Below are 22,291 nucleotides of genomic sequence, written 5' to 3' on the forward strand. Positions count from 1 at the left end.
TTTGTGTTTTAATATTAATTTTTGTACAGGTAAAAAAATAACGGTATAGAATAAAAAACAATCTATAAATTCGTAACATTTCGTGTATGTATTGCTTAATATGTTTCTTCCGTTCCATATCTGTTACTTTTAACAGAGATTTCAGCAACTCTAGATTATATTTAATGGTAATGCTTTTGATAACAGTTTACTTCGAAGAGTAGTTCTAACTTCCTGGGAACTTTCATCTCAATCTAACCAGCCACTTTTGAGCAAAAGGGCGGACACTTTCAACATTTTTTATGACAGGTGGTCGGCGACTTAATTAAAATTTACGTTTCCACGAAACGTGTAGAAGTCGCCTCCCGTTTCCTGATCTGTGTTTTGACAAACATATTGTCAATGGAACTGCTTATTATTAATCGAGGCTGCGTATAGAACGTGGATATCAAATTTTAACGAAACCGGAAAAGCATGAATTTTCGACCGCGGTGGCGGCCATTTTGAAAATTCCGGTCGATACGTAGCTAAAATTGCCAATTGAGCCCCAGATTACTAATCGTGACGACTCAAACAACCAAGATATCAATTTTCATCAAAATCTTACAAATTTGAATTTTCGACCGCGTGGCGGCTATTTTGAAAATTGCAGCCGAGGCGCACGCGATTTTTATTCATGATTTTGTTTGGACTATTGAGCTTAATTTATACATCAAGTTTTGTCAAATCCTGATCAGCGCTTTATGAGATATAGGATGGTCCAATTTCCGGTGTAAAAAAATGGGTACTATTAGTCCGACGGCCATTTTGAAAAAATGGCGGCAGCAGGAAATTTTTTTATGACGTTCTGCATCTTTCGAAGAGTAGTTCTAACATCTTGTAAAGTTTCATCTTAATCGGGCCAGCCACTTTTGAGAAAAAGGGCGGACGCTTACACCATTTTTTTATGACAGGAGAATTAAAATAATAACAAGTATTAAAATTTACGTTTCCACGAAACGTGTAGAAGTCGCATCCCGTTTCCTAATCAGTCTTTTGAGAAACATATCATCAATGGAACTGCTTATAATTAATCGAGGCTGCGTAAAGAACCTGGATATCAAATTTCATCGAAGTCGAACAACTTTGAATTTTTTTATCGCGGTGGCGGCCATTTTGAAAATGGCGGTCGATACGTAGTTCAAATTATCGATTGAGCCGCAGATTCTTAATCTTGGCGTCTAAAAAAACCTAGATGTCAATTTTAATCAAAATCGGAAAACTTTTGAACCGCGTTGACGGCCATTTTGAAAATGACGGCCTGTACGTAGCTGCAATAGCAAATTGAGTCACAGATAATTTATCGGGACGGCTCAGAGAACCTAGATATCAATTTTCATCGAAATCGGACAAATTTGAATTTTCGACCGCGTTGGCGGCCATTTTGAAAATGGTGGCCGAGACGCACGCGATTTTTTTCGTGATTTTGTTTAGACTAACAAGCTTAATATATATACTAAGAGTAATCAAGGGAACCAAGGTTATAGCGATAATCAAAAGAATGTAATCCAGGGAAAAAGACCAGACATGGAAAACAGACATACACAACAAAGAACATCAAGTAACTAAAATCATACATAAAAAGTGACAAAAGCAAATGAGCAACTCGGACTCCACTAAAAACTGGGAGCATAGACCAGGTGCACCGGTTGTGTAAGCGTCCCCTGCTTTTCCAGAAACACCCGCCGAGTTGCTCATAAAAAGTCAAGTCCGGGGTAGACAAACGAGGAAAGGCAAACCATGACCCGTTGAATAAATCAGTTTTCATGGTGCTGATGGATACATCATAACTAAGTTTCGTCAAGTTCTGATCAGCAGTTTTCGAGATATATGATGTTCCAATTTCCGGTGTAAAAAAAATGGGTACTTTTAAAAGAAAATTGAAAAAATGGCGGCAGCTGCAATTTTTTTTTTTTTTTTTTTGAGGTTCTGCATCCTTCGAACAGTACATGTAGTTCTAACTTCCTGAGAAGTTTTGTCTCAATCGGACAAGCCACTTTTGAGAAAAGGAGCGGACACTTTCAACAATTTTTATGACAGGAGAATTAAAATAATAACTAGAATTGCCATTGCGAGCAATAGCAAATGTCGCTCCCGGCAACCATTTAAGTTCCCAATTTTAATATTGCATTGTTATGCCTATGCAATTCCTTTCACAGACCTATTTTCAAATTTGTAGCTATTCATGTTGTTGAGATAATGCTATTTCTTAGATAGTGACTTTATGCAGCCATTTTGAAAATGGCGACTTTTCGTCAGAATTTTTGCTTGTTTTCCGAGGTCTGACTGATACGCATTATATTACTAAGTTTCATTAAATTTGTTCAATGAATAGAAAACTTATGGCCGTGTGAAAAAAAAAAGTGGATTTTGGGATCCATGAAATTTTCAATTTTTTGTTTCCAAGGCAACAGACAACATATCGATTCACTTTTTTTCCCTTTATTTTAGTAGGCTCTCTAATCTGTACCACCATACCAAATTTCAAGTTACTAGCCACTTAGGTTTCCGAGATATTTTAAAAATGGCGACATATCGGCGAAAATCTTTTATTCGAATTCCGAGATATTAATAAGGCGCAGCATACAACGAAGTTTCATTTTAATTACCTACTAAATAAAACAGTTATAGGTGTGAGAAAAAATTGGATTTTGGTGTCCATGAAATTTTCAGTTTTTTCGTTGCCATGGCAACGGAAAACATATCCATTCACCTTTTTTGCCTAATTTTATCAGGAACATTGAGTTCTACCACCATACCAAATTTCAAGTTTCTAACCACCTGGGTTTCCGAGATATTGCAATGTTCTAGATCATGAACTTTTCACGTTTCCATGGAAACGGTTGCCTTTTTTCGCCAAAAGTTCTGGTGCACCCTTCTCAATATCATCTACCTCCATACCAAGTTTCAATTCATCCATTTTAGTGATGCTCTCTAAAAACTCTGGACAAAAATCATTGGAAGAAAAATAATAATAAGAAGAAACAGTACAATAACAATAAGTCGCCCCGACATTCATCTGGGGCGACATAATAATAATAAGAAGAAACACAGTAAAAACAATAATTAACCGCCACTTCGTGGCAAGCAAAACACAAAAGTCGCCAAAATCGGCAAATGGTCGTATTTAGTCAAATTCTGAAGCCGCCATTCAATATAGAATGCAATCTTTGCCTGAGATATCAATTTTCATCGAAATCCAACAAAGTTTAAATTTTGCCTCCCGTTTCCTGGTCTGTCTTTTGAGAAACATATTGTCAATTTAACTGCTTACTTTTAATCGAGGCAGCGTAAAAAACGTGGATAACAAATTTCAACGAAACCAAAAAAGTTTGAATTTTCGACCGCGGCGGCGGCCATTTTGAAAATGCCGGTTGATACATAGCTCAAATTTCCAATTGGGTCGCAGATTATTAATCGGGACGTCTTAAAGGACCTAGATATCAACTTTCATCAAAATTAGAAAACTTTGAATTTTCGCACGCAGTGGCGGCCATTTTGAATATGACGGCCGAGACGCTCGCGATTTTTCTTCGTGATTTTGTTTGGACTATTGAGTTTAATTTATACACCAAATTTCGTCAAATTCTGATCAGCGGTATTCGAGATATATGATATTCCAATTTCCGGTGGAAAAAAAATGGGTATCTTTAGTCCAGCGGCCATTTTGAAAAAATTGCGGCAGCTGGATTTTTTTTTTATTGAAGTTTTGCATCCTTCGAAGAATAGTTCTACCATCTTGAAAAGTTTCATGTCAGTCGAACCAGCCACTTTAGAGAAAAAGGGCGGACACTTTCACCATTTTTATGACAGGAGAATTAAAATAACGAGACTTACAGACCCTTATCAAAATCAAAAGGAACTATTTTTCTGTTAATCGGTAGTTAATAATTGCATTTTTTAATCATTTTAATGTATTTTTAACGAAAAGTCTAGTGCTGCGACTATAAAAATTGAGATCATTTTCATTCAAAGTTTGATGATGTCACAATCACTACCAATGTTTGGAATATCATGTACGGGAGATAAAAAAATATCTGATAGTAAGGTCACAAGAAAAATGTAAAGTAAATACAAAGTATAATGTATTTAGGGAAGATGCGATGTATATAATCCGCGAAACTAGAATTCTTTAACGATAATTACGTCATCTATATAGTGGAAAGTGAGATTAATGGATCTAGCTAAACGATGTTCCTTCTTTTGGATCAGATCAGCTATAAAGTCAGCCTCCTAAGAGTGAAGGATAGGCCAGCAAGTAGAGGGGCACAATTGTTGAAAAATGCGTCCACCACACTGTACAAATTTGTTGTCGATTAAAAATGCCAGCATTTGGGAAAATCATAGATTTTAATTTTATTGTATTCTGATAATAATCTTAAATTGAGGGTTTCCAGAAGATCTTTTGAATTTTCCAGAATCCACATTGAATTAATAGCACTACGGAAGTAACAAGTATCATGGTAGGACTGGAGACCATTTTTGACACTGTGAGTAAAAAAGTTAAAAGTTTTGAAAGAGGTTTGGTGGTATATTTTGCAGATGCGGCTATGTAGCGTTTTTTATATTAGACGATAGATCCCAATCATCGTCTTCGGTTGAGAGAGACCAAAAGAGGTTTTCCACTATCTATTCACTGAAGAGTGTGGTAGACAAAAATGTCAAATTTCGACATGCTGTTACAGCAGATCTATACGCGTTTCGAGGAATAACCCTTCTGAGACATCAGCAGCATTAGAATCAAATATATAGGAAGATCTTAATCCCTAATTTAGTTCTATACAAGAAGTACTCAAAGCAAAAACTATCGAAATAGGAAGTCAAATCCATCATCGAGAGGTTCTATCATGTGCAATACAAGGAATGAAGCCTCAGGGTTTTTTTTCAGGTATTTTGAACTTTTTATCAAGCATTACAAGCGGTCTTTGAATGGAGTTCAATTTCTCATTTATGATATATCGAGGGGATGAGAATGGAGAAATACAATGGAGGCCGAAATTTCTTTTTAAAAGTTCTGCATGCATCGAAATATGTTATTTATTTCATTCTACTTTCAAAATGCATTTTAAATAATGTTGAAGTGATACAACAATCAGACGCCTATGGGGGAAATTGATAACCAAAATACCAAAAATAATAATAATAAGATATGTACAATAAGATTATCATTTTTGTTTATTTTTGTCTCCAGTCTGAGCAGATCTCTCAATGTTTTTCTTCACTTCCTTACTTTCGTAATTGCAATATATAGCCAGTTCAAAAAACGTCAAACAAAACTTAATATAATTAGAAACATTTTATCTTGTTTGTTTGTTTGTCTTGTCTTTACTGTTTTGATGTTTAAACTATAGCTTGAAACACTATATAGAAACTATTTAAAGTATGAATTTAGTTAATTTGTTATTGAAATTTTATTCTGAGTCATCTACTTTTCATACAGAAATATATCTGTTCATTATTTCAACATTATAAAAACAAAAAATATTGGCATGATTGGATAAAGTATGTTCTGTGCCGTCCATGTGACAGTGTCAAGCATCTATACACAGTACGAAATTTGTACAGTAGTACAACATTAGAGAATGCTTTATTATTTGTTTCAATACATTTATAACAGTCCGAATTTCTAATTATCATTTAGAGAAATTAAACGTATAAAAATCGTAGTTTGACTATAATACTTTTTGACACATAGAAATTAATAATATGCACAATCTCTTATTTCAGTAATCAATTTATCAAAGACTATGAATTCGGCAGAGGTTTCTAGAAAAGCAGAGAACGCATACCCGTACTTCAAGTTTTAGTGAAGTCAAGGTTACCCGTTTAACCAATATATTTTAATGGAAATGATGTTATAACAAATTTGTAAATTTTCTCATGTCTTTCCACAAATGACACAAATTTGAGGGAAATCTAAGAGGTACGAACATATAGATGCTTGTAGTCAATAATATATATATATATATTGAACTAAATGGTACAACAAAGCCGGCATTGTAATCGACATAAAGTCCGACAAGCATATATAAAATAGATTTTTTAATGTTTTCCCTAACTGTTTAATCATTTTCAGGACAACTTTATTACAAACCATCAGTACGGGCATAGAATCTTGATAGACATTTTTACACTTCCGGGCTCCTTAGTTTATCCCAGTATTTAGTATGCTCATGCTAATTGTTCCTATGTATAGCTTGTATCGTTTATCGTTTGTTGTATTTTCCTTTTCTTGGTTTTAATTGTCCACGAATTTCCCTCATTTCGGTACTGGATTTGGCTTTTACATTTCGACATATTTGGTTTTTAGATCTTTTTATATACAATTTGTTTTCGAATTTTATTTTTCTAATGCTGCTGATGATGGAGATGTTACTCCTTAAAACACGGGTATATTCAGCATACCGATATTTGCAACATCTATGCGATTAGTGTTTTTGAGACTACTAGACCGATGCTATTGTTGGCGGAACAAAGATTCCCTAGAATATTCGACAATTCAAAAGTCAGACTTGACTGACTACGAACTATATGTTATATATTATTTACAACAAAATATGCCGTAGCACAATTTAATTCGAAACCACCAAAACACCGAGGCATCGTTTGTTATCAAACATTTGGCTACAGTAATGTAGCTACTTTGACATATTCTGGTGAAACTTATCGGTGCTTCGTTTGGCTGCCTATTTCGACATTTTTGGTTTTGTCTAACTCTTCATTACAATTCATTTTAGAATCTTTACCTTCACAAGTATTTGGTGCAAATGTTGCTAATCTAGTAAGAGGTAACTCCTTGAAACACAAGCACGGCATACCTAAATTTACAATATTTATAAAATTGGTAATTTTGTATTGAGAAACCATAAGGTCGAAGCTACTGTCGGTGAACCAAAGATACACGAAGATATTTACCAACCAAAAATACACTTTCCTGTCCGCGAACTGTATATAGATGTATATCGTGTGTATTGTATCAATAATGGGACCACAAAAAATGTAGATCCTTTGGCATACTCTGGAAGAACTTATAGGTGCTGGGGTTGGCTTCCTATTTCGATATATTTGGTTTTGGGTACTTCTTGTTTACAATTTATTTTTTGAATCATGAATTCCTAAGCATTTTTGTTATGATGCAGCTGATTAGAGGTTAATTACTCCTTAAATCACGTCTTTTTATGTAGTTTGATTTTGTTCCTATAAACCAAATGACACGGCAATCGGTGTAAGTTCTGACCACAATTATTAACCCCTTAACACCAATAAATTACCTAATAAACCAAATCACAAGATGATCCTGTATTTCAGTACTATCCCTTTAGATAACTTTATAAGATAGGAATGGAGGAATGGTCAGGATCACGATTGTAGTGTCTCTGATAATATCATTATGTCCCCAGGTATAGTATGTAAATAAGTCTAACGTCTTGGTGCCACCAATTTAGTCCACGCATAAAACAATGAAGTACATTTTCATTCAGACTGAAAGAGTTTTGTTACTTAAAAAGGGAATTTTATGAATCTAGCTTATAATGGATTCTACGAAAAGGGCTTGGGTTCCCATTTTCTAGAGAATGCATTCTTTTATTGTCTACGAAGAATATAATCTCTTTTTCTGCGCCTCAGACAGAACCGTTCTCCAAGTGGTACGAGATCTGCCCTGCTTTCTCTTCCCAGGTGGAATCCAGCGTAGAAATATCCTAGGCTGCCTGTCATTTGTCATTCTCAACACATGGCCTAACCATCTACAGCGACTGTTTTAATTCTGTTGCAATAGATTGACATTTACACTTTCCCAGCAGCACTTCATTTCTGCTTTTTTTCCCGCCAATTTGCGGAGGCAGCTGCCTTGGAATACTTCAAATTTCTATAGATCACTCTGGATGATACGCACATACGCCAGCACTCCGACCCATACAGCCTTACCGGTTTTACACTACTGTTGTAGATGTGTATTTTTGTTAATATAATTTATACTTTAGACCTCCAGATTGGCAGAAGTCTTGTGAACGTTGGTCGCGCTATGGGTCATATGACCTTAATATCTTTTTTGGTGTCATTGTCGGAGCTTATCGTGCTTCTTTACATGAAGTCATCGACTCTTGCGTTGTTGTTAATTGTGATGAGACCAAATGGAGTAGTATGTGTTAATAACCATCACATAACTTGCAAAAGTTGTCTTGTGAATGAAATCTGCGAAATCCAGCTGGCTAAACAATGTCCACTGAATTCCATTTCTATTTGCAGTTGTTTGACGTTGTACCCAGTCAATGACCATTCAAAAACAATATAGATGACAAATTAAAGGTTGCTTAATATATTATGATGAAAAATCAGCTCTACAGTGGAAGCTGAAATTTAATGACTCTGTATTATTATGATTTTGAATCTGACAATTCTAACCTTTTCTATAGAAGGTTTGATGTGTCAGATTCCAAATTTCAATAAAACAATTGTGCTAACTCGTGTTTCTTTTGCTGGGGTATACGTTTTGGTTGAAGTATCAAATGCCTCATAATAGTGGGGAAAGACATTTGCAAGTATATAGATGCAAAGTTGATGTCCATTGGGATGCTTATTGACTATTGAAATAGTCATAAAAAGGCAAAAACAAATCCTTATTTTATTCCTTTTTCATGACTAGCAGTCAAATTAAAACTGTTTGTGTATTTCATTATCTGATGGTTTTAAACCAATCATCCCTTATGATACGTTTTCTGTGACAGACGGACATACAAAGGCCAGAAATTCCTGACTTGGGACAGACACAAAAAATGCGGCGGGATTTGATCACAATTTACCCTCCCCCTTTTTAAAATTTGGCCACGGGGGGGATATTACATGATTAACACACACTTAAAGGTCTGAGTCCCTTGTTAAAACGTATAAACAAAGAAACTGATTATAAGTTACAAGTTTTTTTTAGTTCAACTCATGATTATTAATTGGCATTCTCCTTCTCTATCCTTATTCGTGGTGTAATGTAAATATTTAATAAAAACTAAACTGTAAATAAAAACAATCAAAGACGTGATGAAATTCCCATACCATCGAGATACTTTTTAGAATCAATATTCGAAATACATTTGTATTATTATAACTATTGTTGTTGTTTTGTTATTGTTTTTGCTGTCTTGACAACGCACTTCAATGTCTTAGAAGTTTCATTGTGCCTAATGAACGCAAACTGTTTAGAATACGTGTAATTGTGTAAATGAATAAAAATATAAACTATTGATCACTTTTTCCGTACTTTTTAAAGCACCAAATAATCACGAAACCGATCTACTTCTTCGTGAAGGATGCCGCAATGGGTGTGTAACATCCTGTGTGAAATAATATCAAAACAAGTCCGGGATATTCTATGATAGTTAAATGTTTTCCATGACTATTAAATTATTTCCACACTCAACCTTATGATGATTAAACACAAAAGTGAAAGGTTTTTCTTTAGAAGTACTATAAAAAAATGGGGTCTGATTTGTTGTTGGTAAAAATAGTTCATTGAACAGTGTTATATATATAGGTGTTCATGATTTGGATAGTTTTTTAGATGACATGTAATCCATGATGCTTTTAGATATTAATTTTCATCCAGGATGTTTTCAGATATTAATAGGTATCCTGGATGATATTTCGTTTGATGTTTTACACATTTTATTTCATCCAAGGTATTATTTAATTGATAAATATTTAAATATTTATCAAGAGTATGAGTTCTGTTCACTCTTCATATGTGAATTATATTCATGATATTATTTAATACATCATCCCAAGTCAGGCGCGTAGCTGAGGCCAAATTGAAGTGTAGGCAAAATTACGGCAGGGGGGGGGCAGGGGGCCAAAATTACGGCAAAGGGGGGGGGGCAGGGGGGGCAAGGCCCCCCCTCCCCCGAAGCTCCGCGGAGATACCGTTTTAGAGCATCATTTATGCCTCTCCAGGATGTATTTTACCTCAAAATTTTGAAGAAAAAAAATTGGCAAAATTAAGTGCAGGCAAAAGCTTTTTTGCCTAGCGGCAGCTACGCGCCTGCAAGTCAGGGTTTTGAGTTCACCCTCGTTCCCTCAAACCCCTGACGTCACTCATTCATATTTAGCGGATATCGTCCAGCCAATTCCGATTGATTGCTTCTCCGGGTGAGAAGCACCAATGAAAATCGATTTAACATAAAATGTCTGTAGAAAGGTAAACAATAATAGAGGTAATGGACGATCCGATATAGTAACTGAAAGTTGTATGATGTCACAAATGATGCAATATGAGCAAAAATGATAACTGTAGATTTTGTTTAGAGTCTTTACGGGAAAAAATGACGTTATGTGTAGCCACTTTGTAAGTTATATCGAAGAGTTTCTATTACGAGTGATTTGATTGGATTTTGGATCCGGGTTAAATTTAAGTAACTCACTAGATGGTGCTGGACGATATCCGCTAAATATGAATAAGTGATGTCAGGGGTTTGAGGGAGCGAGGGTGGACTCAAAACCCTGACTTGGGAGGATGTATTTAATAGTATGAAGCAATATATCCTGTGTACAATTATGAATTATGTTCACTCTATGTGAACTATTTTCTGGATATTATTTAAAACTATAGTATGAAATAATATCCTTTGTACAATTAGGAACACTTCTAGCTTTTTCATAATAAACTATATTAAATATTATACCACTGTTCAAGTAGTGGAAACAATTAAATATTTTCATAGCGAAATAATATCCTCCGCAAATAAAAATGTGAAATAATTTCCACAGGATAAGATTTCGTCTGATTGGTATTATGTCTTACACAGTGCGCTTAAGCAACAGGAAGGCCCCTTTAAAATTAAGCCTTATAAAATTTTAGTAACCTGGACCAATGCTTTCTGTTTACTATATCTAGTATCTAGTGAGCACACTACTTTTTTTTCAGGGCACATATATTGAAATAGAATAAACTCCAGGTACTTGTTTGGCAATCTATTTTCTGACTTGAACTGGATTCCAACCTCTTACGTTGTAGGAGTAAAACTCCCGGTTCTTGCATCCAGTCATATTTAAAATATCCTGTTTTGTGAAATAAAAGGTAATATAATCAAGTTCTGTTTAAAATAGCCTCTGTGTATAATCAAGTGTGGTGTCTACTATGAAAAAGGGTGTGATCTGTTAAAAAAAAAAGTTTTCAGGGATGAAGTACCTCTGGACCGAGTGGTACACTTTGCTGCTTAATACTGCTTCCGTCGAATTTTGAAAACAAACAACGGCACGGGACAGGAAACAATTTTTTAATCAAGCATATTTAAAAAAAAATGCCAAAACAGGTAAACAGTGTTTTGCTACCATGGGTACCAAGGTTTTTATATATTAACCTTTCCTCCGTCATGTACTTGGGTTCATACATATGTGTAATCTGTAATTTAAAAAGTTCCAATTCATAGTTACATGTGTTTTTTTTATACATAAATTCTAATCCCTTTTGCGGCCAAATCAGAAAATAGCTCCAGACACTGAATCCCAAAAGGGATTAGGGTTATGTTCAGTCATGACAATGAAAATGTTTATATTCATATTATATTTAATCTTTTAGTTTCTCGAACTGGGAATTTCTTTTAAATCCATGTTTTAAATTATTACATACAAGATAAAGACTGTTGAAACTTAAAATACTCTAGAAGTTACATACATGTAGGTTCATATTCAATAGACAACTTTCACATTGGCCATTTAGGTTACAGATACCAATTCAACCAATAAGCATTTGGAATGTACTCATATGCAAAAATAATCCTACACAGAATTATCTTCTGTTCCTCATAGTGAGTGAAAAAATTTCTCATCTTAAATAATTAAAACTTTCTGGAAGGAGAACATTTCTGTACATTTTATAAGTGCATTTTTGTTCTTGTGCTGTAATGCCTAATATCCATTATGATTTCTAAACATACGCCTATCCTGTGAAAACACTGGGATTTTGTATGCTATTTATAGACCCTTCACGTCCAGTGACCAGTACTGCACTGCAAGTGTGCTACATTTTTCATAACCCAACATGCCATTCTGAGGATGGTGGGTTGACATACATGTATGTAGAATCATGCTGGTATATAGTCATCTGTATGTTAAAGTTAAGGTGAAGTCCAGAGAAGCCATTGAATGTTGTGAAATTACCATTGAAGCTTATGGGAAGCTGAATTAGTGGCTTCTAGCCTTTTTGTTAAATCTGGTTTACGGATTTATACAAAGAAAGGACATGGGGTGTGAGGGCTGCAAGAAAGTAATAGTTATGTGGAATAACGTCTTGGAACTTCAAGGGTCGCGCTGGGCTTCGCCAATGTCGCAATTTGTGATTTTTTATTTGATCTGACGACAAAAATAATCAGTTGGTGATTTTCTTGGCGGCTAAGTTTTGTATATTAAAATTGACAGGAAGTTTATCAGCAAGGGATATTTTCTCTAATTATCAAATTATGTTGGCACCTGGTCAGAGTTAACTGGCCATGACCAATTTAGGACTGAAGGCAATTAACGGTAATTAGACCAGACGACCGTGACTGACAATATCCTCATGGGAGGTGTCAGTCAAATGTAAATATATTATTGAGCCAATCAAAACTCTCATCATCTGGTCAAAGGTAAACACATATGGCCATGTGCACGTGGCTACATACAAGCTTCACAGCCCTGTCTAACCATGTGGTACATTCAGAAAAAGACTTACCTAATAACAGAATAAATTAAATCCAATTAACAATGATTATCCCATTAGGAAGTGTCTAAGCACTTAGAAATTAAAGAATTGATAAAAGAAAATGGAAGACATTTGTTTGCACTTTTGCCATGTACCTTTTTGGCGGGAAAATCGGTAAACAAATAGAATGGGGATTCCCAAAATCTAATTAAGGAAATACTATTCAGATACCAAGATAATTAAACAAGGATACAATTAATGGTCCATGGTACAAAATATAGTTTGTTATAAATTTTATCACTTGAAAAAAAAAGAATCAAGTTTGTTAAATTTAAAAAAAATCAAATTATATTGTAAGATAAATTAGACCATAAAGGACATAGGTGAAAATACTCTAAAATCAGGGACTATGTGAGAATAGTAATAAAGTCTTTGATAGAAATAAAATACCTGTTTCTGGAGTAGTACTTTATTATTTTATGCATATGAAAGTGACAGACTAGAGCTAAAAACCTGCTTCATTCATGCATCAAAAGTGAATCTTGTGTACATGTATGTCATGAATGGAGAGGTTATTTTGATGAATTGACAAAGATAATTCATCAGTGGCCTTAATACTGTCATATTTTTAAAAAATGTCATCCAATGGAGTGACATGGGGTTTGTGATCAGATTACCCACATTTGGTTTACACTCAAGTTTGATGTACAAAAATATATGATAAATAACTTTTTGTGTCATTTTGATATTAAAATTAACAAGAAGTAAAGGAATTTTCCCAGCAGAAATTCTATACCAGCTTTTGAACATTTTAGACCTTTTACTGTGTGCATTTAAGTCATGCTTGAGTGGTCAAGTGATAGACATTTACTCCACATGCCTGATTAGTGTATTTGGCAAATTAGATTTTTTACACAAAATTTTGATACCTGCTGAGAGTTGTAATTAGCTTGGAGTAATAAAATTGTTACTTTTGCTACTTGAACCAATGTTGGGCTTACAGGTCTGAATGTTTTTTGTACTTTCAAAGATTTCAGTTGACAAAATGAGACTAGATTATTTTTGTCATTCAGAAAAATCTTTCGTCAATGATTAAAATAACGAGCGTATTGTGTGATTTTGGTAATTCCCTAACTCAACTGCATGATTTGGAAAACCATTTGGTTGGTTGACACTAAATTTGCGCATCCTTTTACACATGTAATTACAGGTCTATGCCTAAACTGCAAATAAAACTTTTTTTTGACCTTGGAATTTCTAGATAAAATTCCAATAACAATGTCAGTTTTATATGAAAAAGTTTTTCAAATTTTTATTGGTGATATTTATGTAGTAAACGTGTTATTATTCACAGAAAAATACATGTATGAATTATTTTATCTAAAGGAAACATTTTGCAGGACCAAAATTGGAAATAAAGTAACAAAGTTGTAAAGTGTTGAAAATTGGGATTATAATCGATGAGATGCAATATAGTCAATACAGGTCTAATGTCACTAATAAGATGGGCCAACTCATTGGTCTAATCAAATGTTTCTTATTTTTCCTTGTAATGTTATGGTATCATTGAAGCAAATTCATGTGCTGAAAAATCCTCTTAAGCCAACTTGAAGAATTCTTTTAATCTACTGTACATGTATGTATAGGCATACATGTAGTACAATGTATACAGATCCTGTACACATGTATTTTCATTTTACTATTCTTTGACATGTACATGTACAAAAATGTAGCTCCCCTCTGAGCATATTAAAAAGATCTTAAGTATTCAGTTTAACAGAACATTGCATCACAAGCATTTCATTTTCAATTACAGCAGAATGAAGTCCATGTTGGTATAGATGTATATTTATGTTTGGCTTAACCTCAAAAATATATCATTAGTTTTAAATTGTTTAATTGATGTACATGTAAATGATTAACCACCCTATACAATGTGGGTGTATCTATATTGTAGGATCATATTGGTGATGTATGGGCAGAAAATACCCTGAATCGTGCTGTAACTGTTGGTCAGCATGTGTATGAGAGAGCTGTTTCCAGGAAAGTAGAATGGCCTGAGTTGAAGAATTCTCGTAGTTGCAAAACGCTGGTTGCGGTAATTAAAATTCTTTTTGCTTTTTTCATAATTACATATATGTTCCCATATGGGTTAAAAAATTCAAAAGAAATATTGAAAATGTTTAGTTTGAATATAAATGATCTTGAAGTGAACTCTCTGAACAAACGGAACAAAATAGTCATTCATTTAGTTTGATAGTACATTGTATCTACTAGATACAATGTATGTAAAGATTTGACATTAGTTGTCTGAAAAAAAAATGGCAAGTCTGACCATGATATTATCATGTACATGTAATTCTAGTTTTTTTAGATTCAGAAATTAATAAAAGATAAATCATTTGATATATACAGGCATGTAATAGCATCAGGATTCACAAATGTATTATGTACAATGTACATGTAAAATAAATTCACATATTTTTTGTACTTGCACACAGAACTATTAGTTTTGGAAAGGGAGATAAAAAACAAAAGTCTCCTTCACATGGCATAAGGTATCACTTTTTCCAACAGCAACTTTGAATCATCTCCTGATAATCATGATGTAAATAACCTTATATTTTAAGATTTCATAGACTGTGAATTACAGGTAATGTACATGTACTGATGTACATTGTAGCTTGAGATTTCACAAAAAGTGATAAGGCACAGACCACATTTTTCTCAAGGAAGTGGGTCGGTGTAAATCAATCTCAGTACTAGGTAAATCCTTTCTATAATTCAGCTTCAATTTAAGGAAGATCATACCTAATACTTCTAATAGATAAATTTTCTTAGTTTTTCTCACAGATGACCCTGAATGAACATACTTTAGAATTTTAATGTAGAAAATATACAATATAGGTTGCCAGATTTGATTTTGAAATAATTGAGCCTGATTAAAGCCAATATTTTACTACATTTTATATGTATTCTGTAGGGAATTTTCGTTATTTCACAAACTTATAAAAAAAACTGGTAGATAACATTTCTTATTACTTTATGTAAAGAACACTTAACTGACATTTTTTTCATATTTCAAAACGAAAATTTGGGGTCACCGAACTCTTTATTGGAATATTAAAAACCTAAAATTCCCTATACATTTCAATAGAACATTTTCCTGCCAATTATCTCCTCTTGAAAGAGGCTTTTTAAAAATAATGTTGTTGATTTTACGGTAGTATTCAAATTTGTATGTAAAAAATCATTTGAAATAATTGGAATATATTATTTTTACATCAATTGATTTCAAACACTATTAGTTCATAGAAAATGTATATGTCTGTGTGATTTTGCAAGATGACAGAAAAGAATGCTCCATGTAATAGGTATGGTCTACTTTAAGAGTGAAATATCCTTTTATTGGATTTAAAGTAGCATTTTTCTCATTTATAGTTACATTGTAGTCATTATTTTTTCAGAGTCCTTCCTATACAAGTATTGATGATGCGTTTAGTTCTATCTTACAGTTTATGTCACAAACATCTAAAGAATGCAAGGTACAACACCTGTATGATAAAATGCTAATCATTTTAAATTAGTGGTAACTGTGAAATAGTTCCATCAAATAATTTTACTAGGTACCTTTTAATGTCATGGGCACCAGTATTTTTTTTTCTGAAAACAGCAAATTAGAATTGCTTCTTGAGTGTAATTTTGGACCTTTCCAACGAAATACCAAGGAAGATTTATAGTTTTGATATAGATTACATGCTTAGATTTAGTAAAAGTGAAAGTAAAAATCTTAGGATGTTTACCAAAAGCAATTTATTATGTGAAATATTGAAAGAAAATGTCCAAACATGTTTAAAATAGGTTGAAACAAATCAAGTGAGTTTACAAATTAATTTCCTGTTTATTAATTTAGAGTAGGACTCAGAAAGATTGTGTTGTTTTCCAGATTAGCAGATGTCATAAAGTAAAAATAAAATAGAAAGCCTACATACTCTATGGTGTTTTGTAAGCTTTGTTTAAATGACAGGAAGCAACATTGAAGATTGGATTTGAAATAGGTCAAGCTTTTGGTTAAAGCCTGTCAAACAGTAAACATACTCTCATTTACAATATTAATCAAAGTTACTGTCAATTTACCATGAAGGTCAGTTATTTTTTATTTGGTTGTTAAACCATTACCAATCAATCAATCTTATTTTCATTATAGAGGTACTATACAACCAATAAAGACAAGCTAGATACCAGTGATTGTACTCATTGTAACAGATTCCACACACCTCATTACAACAGAGCCCAACATAAAGACCCTGTAAGTTTGTCTTAATGTATCAATCTGTTACTTTATAGTGAAATGAAATGTTTCCTCTTTGGTTAACATTTCATCTATCAAGCCATATACAGTGAAAAATATCTAAACAAAGCCCTGACAAACCTGAGAAACTGCCTAAACCAGACACTTCTTAAAATCCATTTATATCAGTTTAAATTCTTGAGGACCTTAGGGACTGAACAAATTTTACAGTTCAAAGGGAGGTTCAGTTTAGACAGGTTTCACTGTACAGTATTAGAGAATTGTTGAAATATACAGCCTATACAATGTATGTGTCAGTGTATGAGGGCAGAGCAAAGGGCCTGTTAAGCCTTTACTGGGTCTTGTGCCAAGAACACAAACATGCTGTATTTCTCCACAACACCCTTATGTTTTTTATCCTCCAATGAAAATGCAATACAACTGTATTTAGATAAAGGTATTATTAGCTTCATTATAATTTATCCCAATTATACCAAGAGAAAAAGCAACAGATATGGTAATACAATTGTACCATCCTACAACCTTTGTTAAAAAATAGTAAATAGTTACATAGATCACCAAAAGATTTCAACAAGTGTAAACACATCTTTTAGTAAGCTCTGAAAGGTCCTGCCAACAAACGTAATAAAATCCTAGAAGAAACATCTCCTAACTGTGGACAGGCACATGTCTATGGTTGGGTTAAACTAGTTTAACCATTAAGGCCTTAACTACCCCCTTTAAAGCACCTTCATAGTTATTTTAGATAATTATAGGGTGGCCCAAAAAATTACAGGCAAAATGTACATGTATATACACATGTATTAGAACCTAGCAATTGTTTATGGAGACCATGATTGCAGGATAAAAAAAGAAAGAGAGGGTCGTATGATGATATGAAGTGTCAGTCTTGGAAATAATGACATTGCTCTTTTTATTGCCAGTACCATAATCAGTAATATCATTGGCAATTGCTAATCTTTTGGGTATCAGGATAGTAGCCTGAAAGTCAGAGATAGAAAATATACAACATAAAACCTAAGATGGAAACATTTTTGAATTGCTAAGAATTTTTTTTTATGATGACTGGTTCACAGAGGTACATTTTATACTTTATTAGAAGTGCAATATAGTACTGAATGTAGCAAAAAAAAAGTCACATGTAATTTAAAAATATGAAACTATTTCAGATACCTGGACAGTAAGTTTGGATTATGAATGTAATATCCTATAACTTTATATTGTCTTTTATCTGGACCTAGTTTAAGATAGATGTGTTTTTAGTTTTGCTCTTTCTCTAATTATCATATCAGTAGATCTAAATTTGATAGTATAAATGTTTAATTTAATATAGTAAACTTGTTTCTTTAAAACAATGTTTTACACACAAGGAGCTAAAACGGAAAAATTTTTAAAATATTCTTGTTTAACTGTGAGTCATCATTTTTATATTCCCACTTATTGATTTCTAATTAATGGATTTAGCTTCTTTAGTAAAAGTCAATAATGATTAGCTAAAAACAAGCTTCATTTAATTGTAGTCATTTAATATATATTATTGTGTGTTAGCTGCTAATCTTTTAGCTCTTTTGAATTTATTTTCTTAATGAAGACTAGTGTTATTATTAGAAGTTATATCTTTCTTCAGGAAATCACAGGACTGTTTTGTATAATATGTGGTTTTCTTTTCATAAATAATAATTTTTATTATCATGTGTGGCAATTCTTTTGGAAAGCTGAAATTGAAGTACACTTCCATTGCATTCATCTGTAACATGACTGTGAATGTTTTAGTATTGTCATTCTGCAATGACTTCTTAAAAAGCATTTTGATTTTTTAATGTCTGAGATCAAAGGTCAACATCACTGAAAAAAATGGACATTCCTGAACATCCTTGTAAATTTAGTTTCTTTAGAAGTAACATCAACATTTTCTTGCCAAATTTAAAACTCAATATTGATTAGAAAATGCATAAGTCAAAAGGTCTCAGAGTCTATTATTTTTAATAAAAAACACTGTGAAAAGAAGATTGAAGCTTCCACAGTTGAAGTACATGTAAAATTCATTGACAATACCTGTATTTCACTAGTCAGGGTACTGGTATTCCTGTTAGGATTAATGTGACACCAAAGCTTTTTGAAGTAAGGCAACAGCAAAATCCAATAAAATGAAAATAAAAAAAAACTTTAAAAATGTAATTTCGTAATTTTAATGATCAAAAGTTAATCACAGATATCGATAAAATGACTGTAGCTTCAGTTTTATTGGTTGGTCCATTATAGTATATTTTTATACATGCAGATTTGAAATTAAAGAACTAACAAGAAAACAAATCATTGACTAGATAACTCAGACCAAATTACAACTATTCAAAATAGTTTCTTCATTCTCTTTGTAGTTTCAGCGATCAGAAGATGTACATGTATTTGTCAGACCTGGAACATATTCCGTGACAGCAGGCTGCTCAAATCTAGGTCATACACGGAAACATTTGGTTCACCTCAATCCTGGACAATCAGTTACTTTGGATTTTTGTTTATAGAGAGTTTATAGTTGACTTTTACTAATTGTGCATAATAATCAAATATCTTGCCTTTGTTAAATGCTATTACTGATGATGACTGCACTCTTGAAGTAGATTAATATTTGTCAGTTTCTTGTCTGTTGCAGGTGTCATAATTTGTGAGGTTCACTATGAAAAAATTATTGTCATTTATGGATGGCAACATTTCTAGTTTTAACTCAAAAAAGGTGATAAAACAAAGTCCATGTGCATGACATGAGTGATGATTTCGGTAAATTTAAAGCTCATGTAAAGTTCTTTAATCCTACCCTACCACTTTTTTTGGATGCATTTATGACTCATTATTGTCAGAAGGGAATATTTCTATCACCGACATGTATTCTTTCCAAAAAGAATTTTACTAGTGCTGGCAAATCTAGTCATTTTCTTCTCCTTAGTCTGAAAAACAGTCTTTTAGTTTTGTTAGACATTCAAACTAGTCATTCATACATTCAATTCATCCTTAAATTCACTTTGAAAAGTTTTGAATTTCTATGTAATTATCATTTAGGTCAAGAAATCTGTGGTTCTATTTGTAATAGCTCATTAAATCATTTTATAAAAATTGTTGTCCTAAATCAGAATAGTTTTATCTACAAAAAGTGGAGAGATTTAAAATACAAGTTCAAGTTGTGATACTAACAGAACATTGGAGCATCTATTTTTAGAAACCTGCATTTTTCATGGTGTTGAAGTTAAGGCAATCTTTATATATATATATATTTTATGTCTAACAAGTTAACTGTTTTTATAGTGTCTTTCAATGAAATGTTTTTATCAATAAAATAAAGTGAAAATGATTTGCTTTCTTTCACATCTCAAAATAGTCAATATTTCCACATACAGTGCTCAACTAATAACTATACAACCAACATATGAAATAAATAATTAGCATCTAAGTCATGTTTTATTAAAAGGGTGAAGCAAAAACTATTGAATGAATACACATGTGTATATCCATGAAAGAAATATATGTACAGTCAAACCTACTAAATGTATAACTAGCGAAAGCAAAACAATAATCAGACCAATGGTCTTTATATACATGTTCGTTTACATGTAACATACAATGTATAATGAAAATGGTTAAGGAAATATGTCAAAGAAACAACAACCCCTCCAGGATGAAAATTGTCATCTCAAGGTCACCCTTGGTTCTTCAATAAATGACAAGAAAGCCCTTACACCATAGGGCAGGCTGCACTACACAGGGATATAATAGTCTGTTAAAGCAGGCTATTGATATATACAGGACTGTACTTGGATATCAGTATGTTACAAAATGTAGATTGAGCAGTCAAATGTTCAAAGTAAAGAAGTAATTTACTTTTTGAAAATGTAATAATTGAGTTTGAAATATGAATTTTTTAGGCAAAACGCAAAATGAATTTGAAATATTGGTTGTGATTGACAATTAACCACAACTGTATATTCAGAGATGATTTTCACTTTCTACTGAATCCTGATCCATGAATCAGTTAGCTGAAAAAATGTGGCAATTGATGTAAATTCATTAACACCTTTCTTAAATAGACTAGACAGAGTTATGTCAAGACACACCATTTAGGTAAATATGAATTGTTTAGTTTATTATTGATTGATTGATTATTGGGGTTTAAAGCCCGAGCAGCAATATTTCAGCTATATTCAGGCGATGAACTTGAAATGGATGACAAAATGAACATAACATGATGATGAAATGAAAAAAAGAAAGGAACACAAGGATAATAGGGTCGACAAATTTTGATTGCCACTAGAAAAAGGGAGGGATGGGTAGGGTCGGGCACACAACCCAGTTGCTCTGTGAGCAGAGCGCTCTAGCCCCCGCTATAGTTCTGAGCAATATTTAGTCGCCTTTTACGACAAGCTTAGCGCTGCGGCAGACCTATTCTTTTCACACCCGGACCTGCACGGGGCTTGTTCTGTTTAAGAACATCAACCTGGTTGCTTATGTTATATCCAATGGCATAGGGAAGAAAAAGAAAAATCGCATCTCATTACTACGTTGCATATTTCTGCCACCCTCTTGCAAGATAATTAAGTTGTTGACTTGTCAGACATAGGGGATGATCCAGATACTTTGAAAAGTTATAGTCCAGGCTATTATTTTACTCATTTTTGCCCAAATTTTGTGAGATTAATAAATTTTCCAATATGGGAAATTCTAACCCAGAACCCCCTCACTGGATCATCCACTGGCATGTGAAATATGTGAACCCAGGGGCTCATACAGTTTGTACTATCAATGGGCAGTATGTTCCAACACAAATTTGTGTTTGGTGTTGGATAGTACTGCCCATTGATAGTATAACCCATCCAATCACACTAAAGAGCCCACATGATGCCAATAAGTCCAATCTTAATTTTGATTAAAAAAAACACAAAAAAAACCCAAAAGAAAACAAAAAAAAAAACATGTAGCAACTAAATTTTAAACACAACAACTTTATGTCACAAATTAGTAAAAACTTAAAGTAGAGGTCTTGAAGAAAAGTACGATAAGGGTAAGGTACAGTTTGAATCTATCATATTTGAGTTACCCCGGAATTTCCGGTATTGTTGAAAATTTACTACTATTGTAGAATTTCCGGTCGTCTGAAAACACGTGTGGAAAAAATAAACATAACACTTTTCTATAGAAAAGCGACAAATGTGTCACTGGTAGACAAATTATTAACTATGGAACATAAGCATTCAAGATTTAAACAATTGCAGAAGCTGTGCACCAAAGATCAGGTAAAGTTGAGGTGG

General features: G+C 33.1%; 2 protein-coding genes across 4 annotated transcripts in view; both read left to right on the plus strand.

The window, feature by feature from the left end:
* The first annotated feature begins 7,355 nt into the window (after nucleotides 1-7,355).
* On the plus strand, nucleotides 7,356-20,340 carry LOC148614839 (A-kinase-interacting protein 1-like). 3 transcript variants are annotated; one of them, XM_088589263.1, is made up of 5 exons: nucleotides 7,356-7,418; nucleotides 14,643-14,783; nucleotides 16,153-16,230; nucleotides 16,893-16,994; nucleotides 19,376-20,340. In XM_088589263.1, exons 1-5 carry the CDS (start codon nucleotides 7,368-7,370, stop codon nucleotides 19,517-19,519), a joined length of 516 nt encoding a protein of 171 aa, XP_088445389.1. In that variant the 5' UTR covers nucleotides 7,356-7,367; the 3' UTR covers nucleotides 19,520-20,340. The 3 variants fall into 3 exon arrangements, with proteins under 3 accessions (XP_088445389.1, XP_088445391.1, XP_088445390.1); XM_088589265.1 differs by lacking the exon at nucleotides 19,376-20,340 and adding an exon at nucleotides 18,167-18,444; XM_088589264.1 differs by lacking the exon at nucleotides 7,356-7,418 and adding an exon at nucleotides 11,180-11,318.
* A 1,637-nt stretch (nucleotides 20,341-21,977) lies between these two features.
* LOC148614840 (midasin-like) overlaps nucleotides 21,978-22,291 on the plus strand; it is a 77,146-nt gene continuing 76,832 nt past the window's right edge. The window contains exon 1 of the mRNA XM_088589266.1: nucleotides 21,978-22,276. Within this exon, the coding sequence (XP_088445392.1) occupies nucleotides 22,220-22,276 (57 nt within the window). The 5' untranslated portion in view covers nucleotides 21,978-22,219. The remainder of the gene's footprint in view (nucleotides 22,277-22,291) is intronic.

The sequence above is a fragment of the Perna viridis genome, chromosome 6 (genome assembly GCF_037379345.1).
Source record: "Perna viridis isolate PV_CMFRI_1.1 ecotype Kerala chromosome 6, ASM3737934v1, whole genome shotgun sequence".
Classification (NCBI taxonomy): Eukaryota; Metazoa; Mollusca; class Bivalvia; order Mytilida; family Mytilidae; genus Perna; species Perna viridis.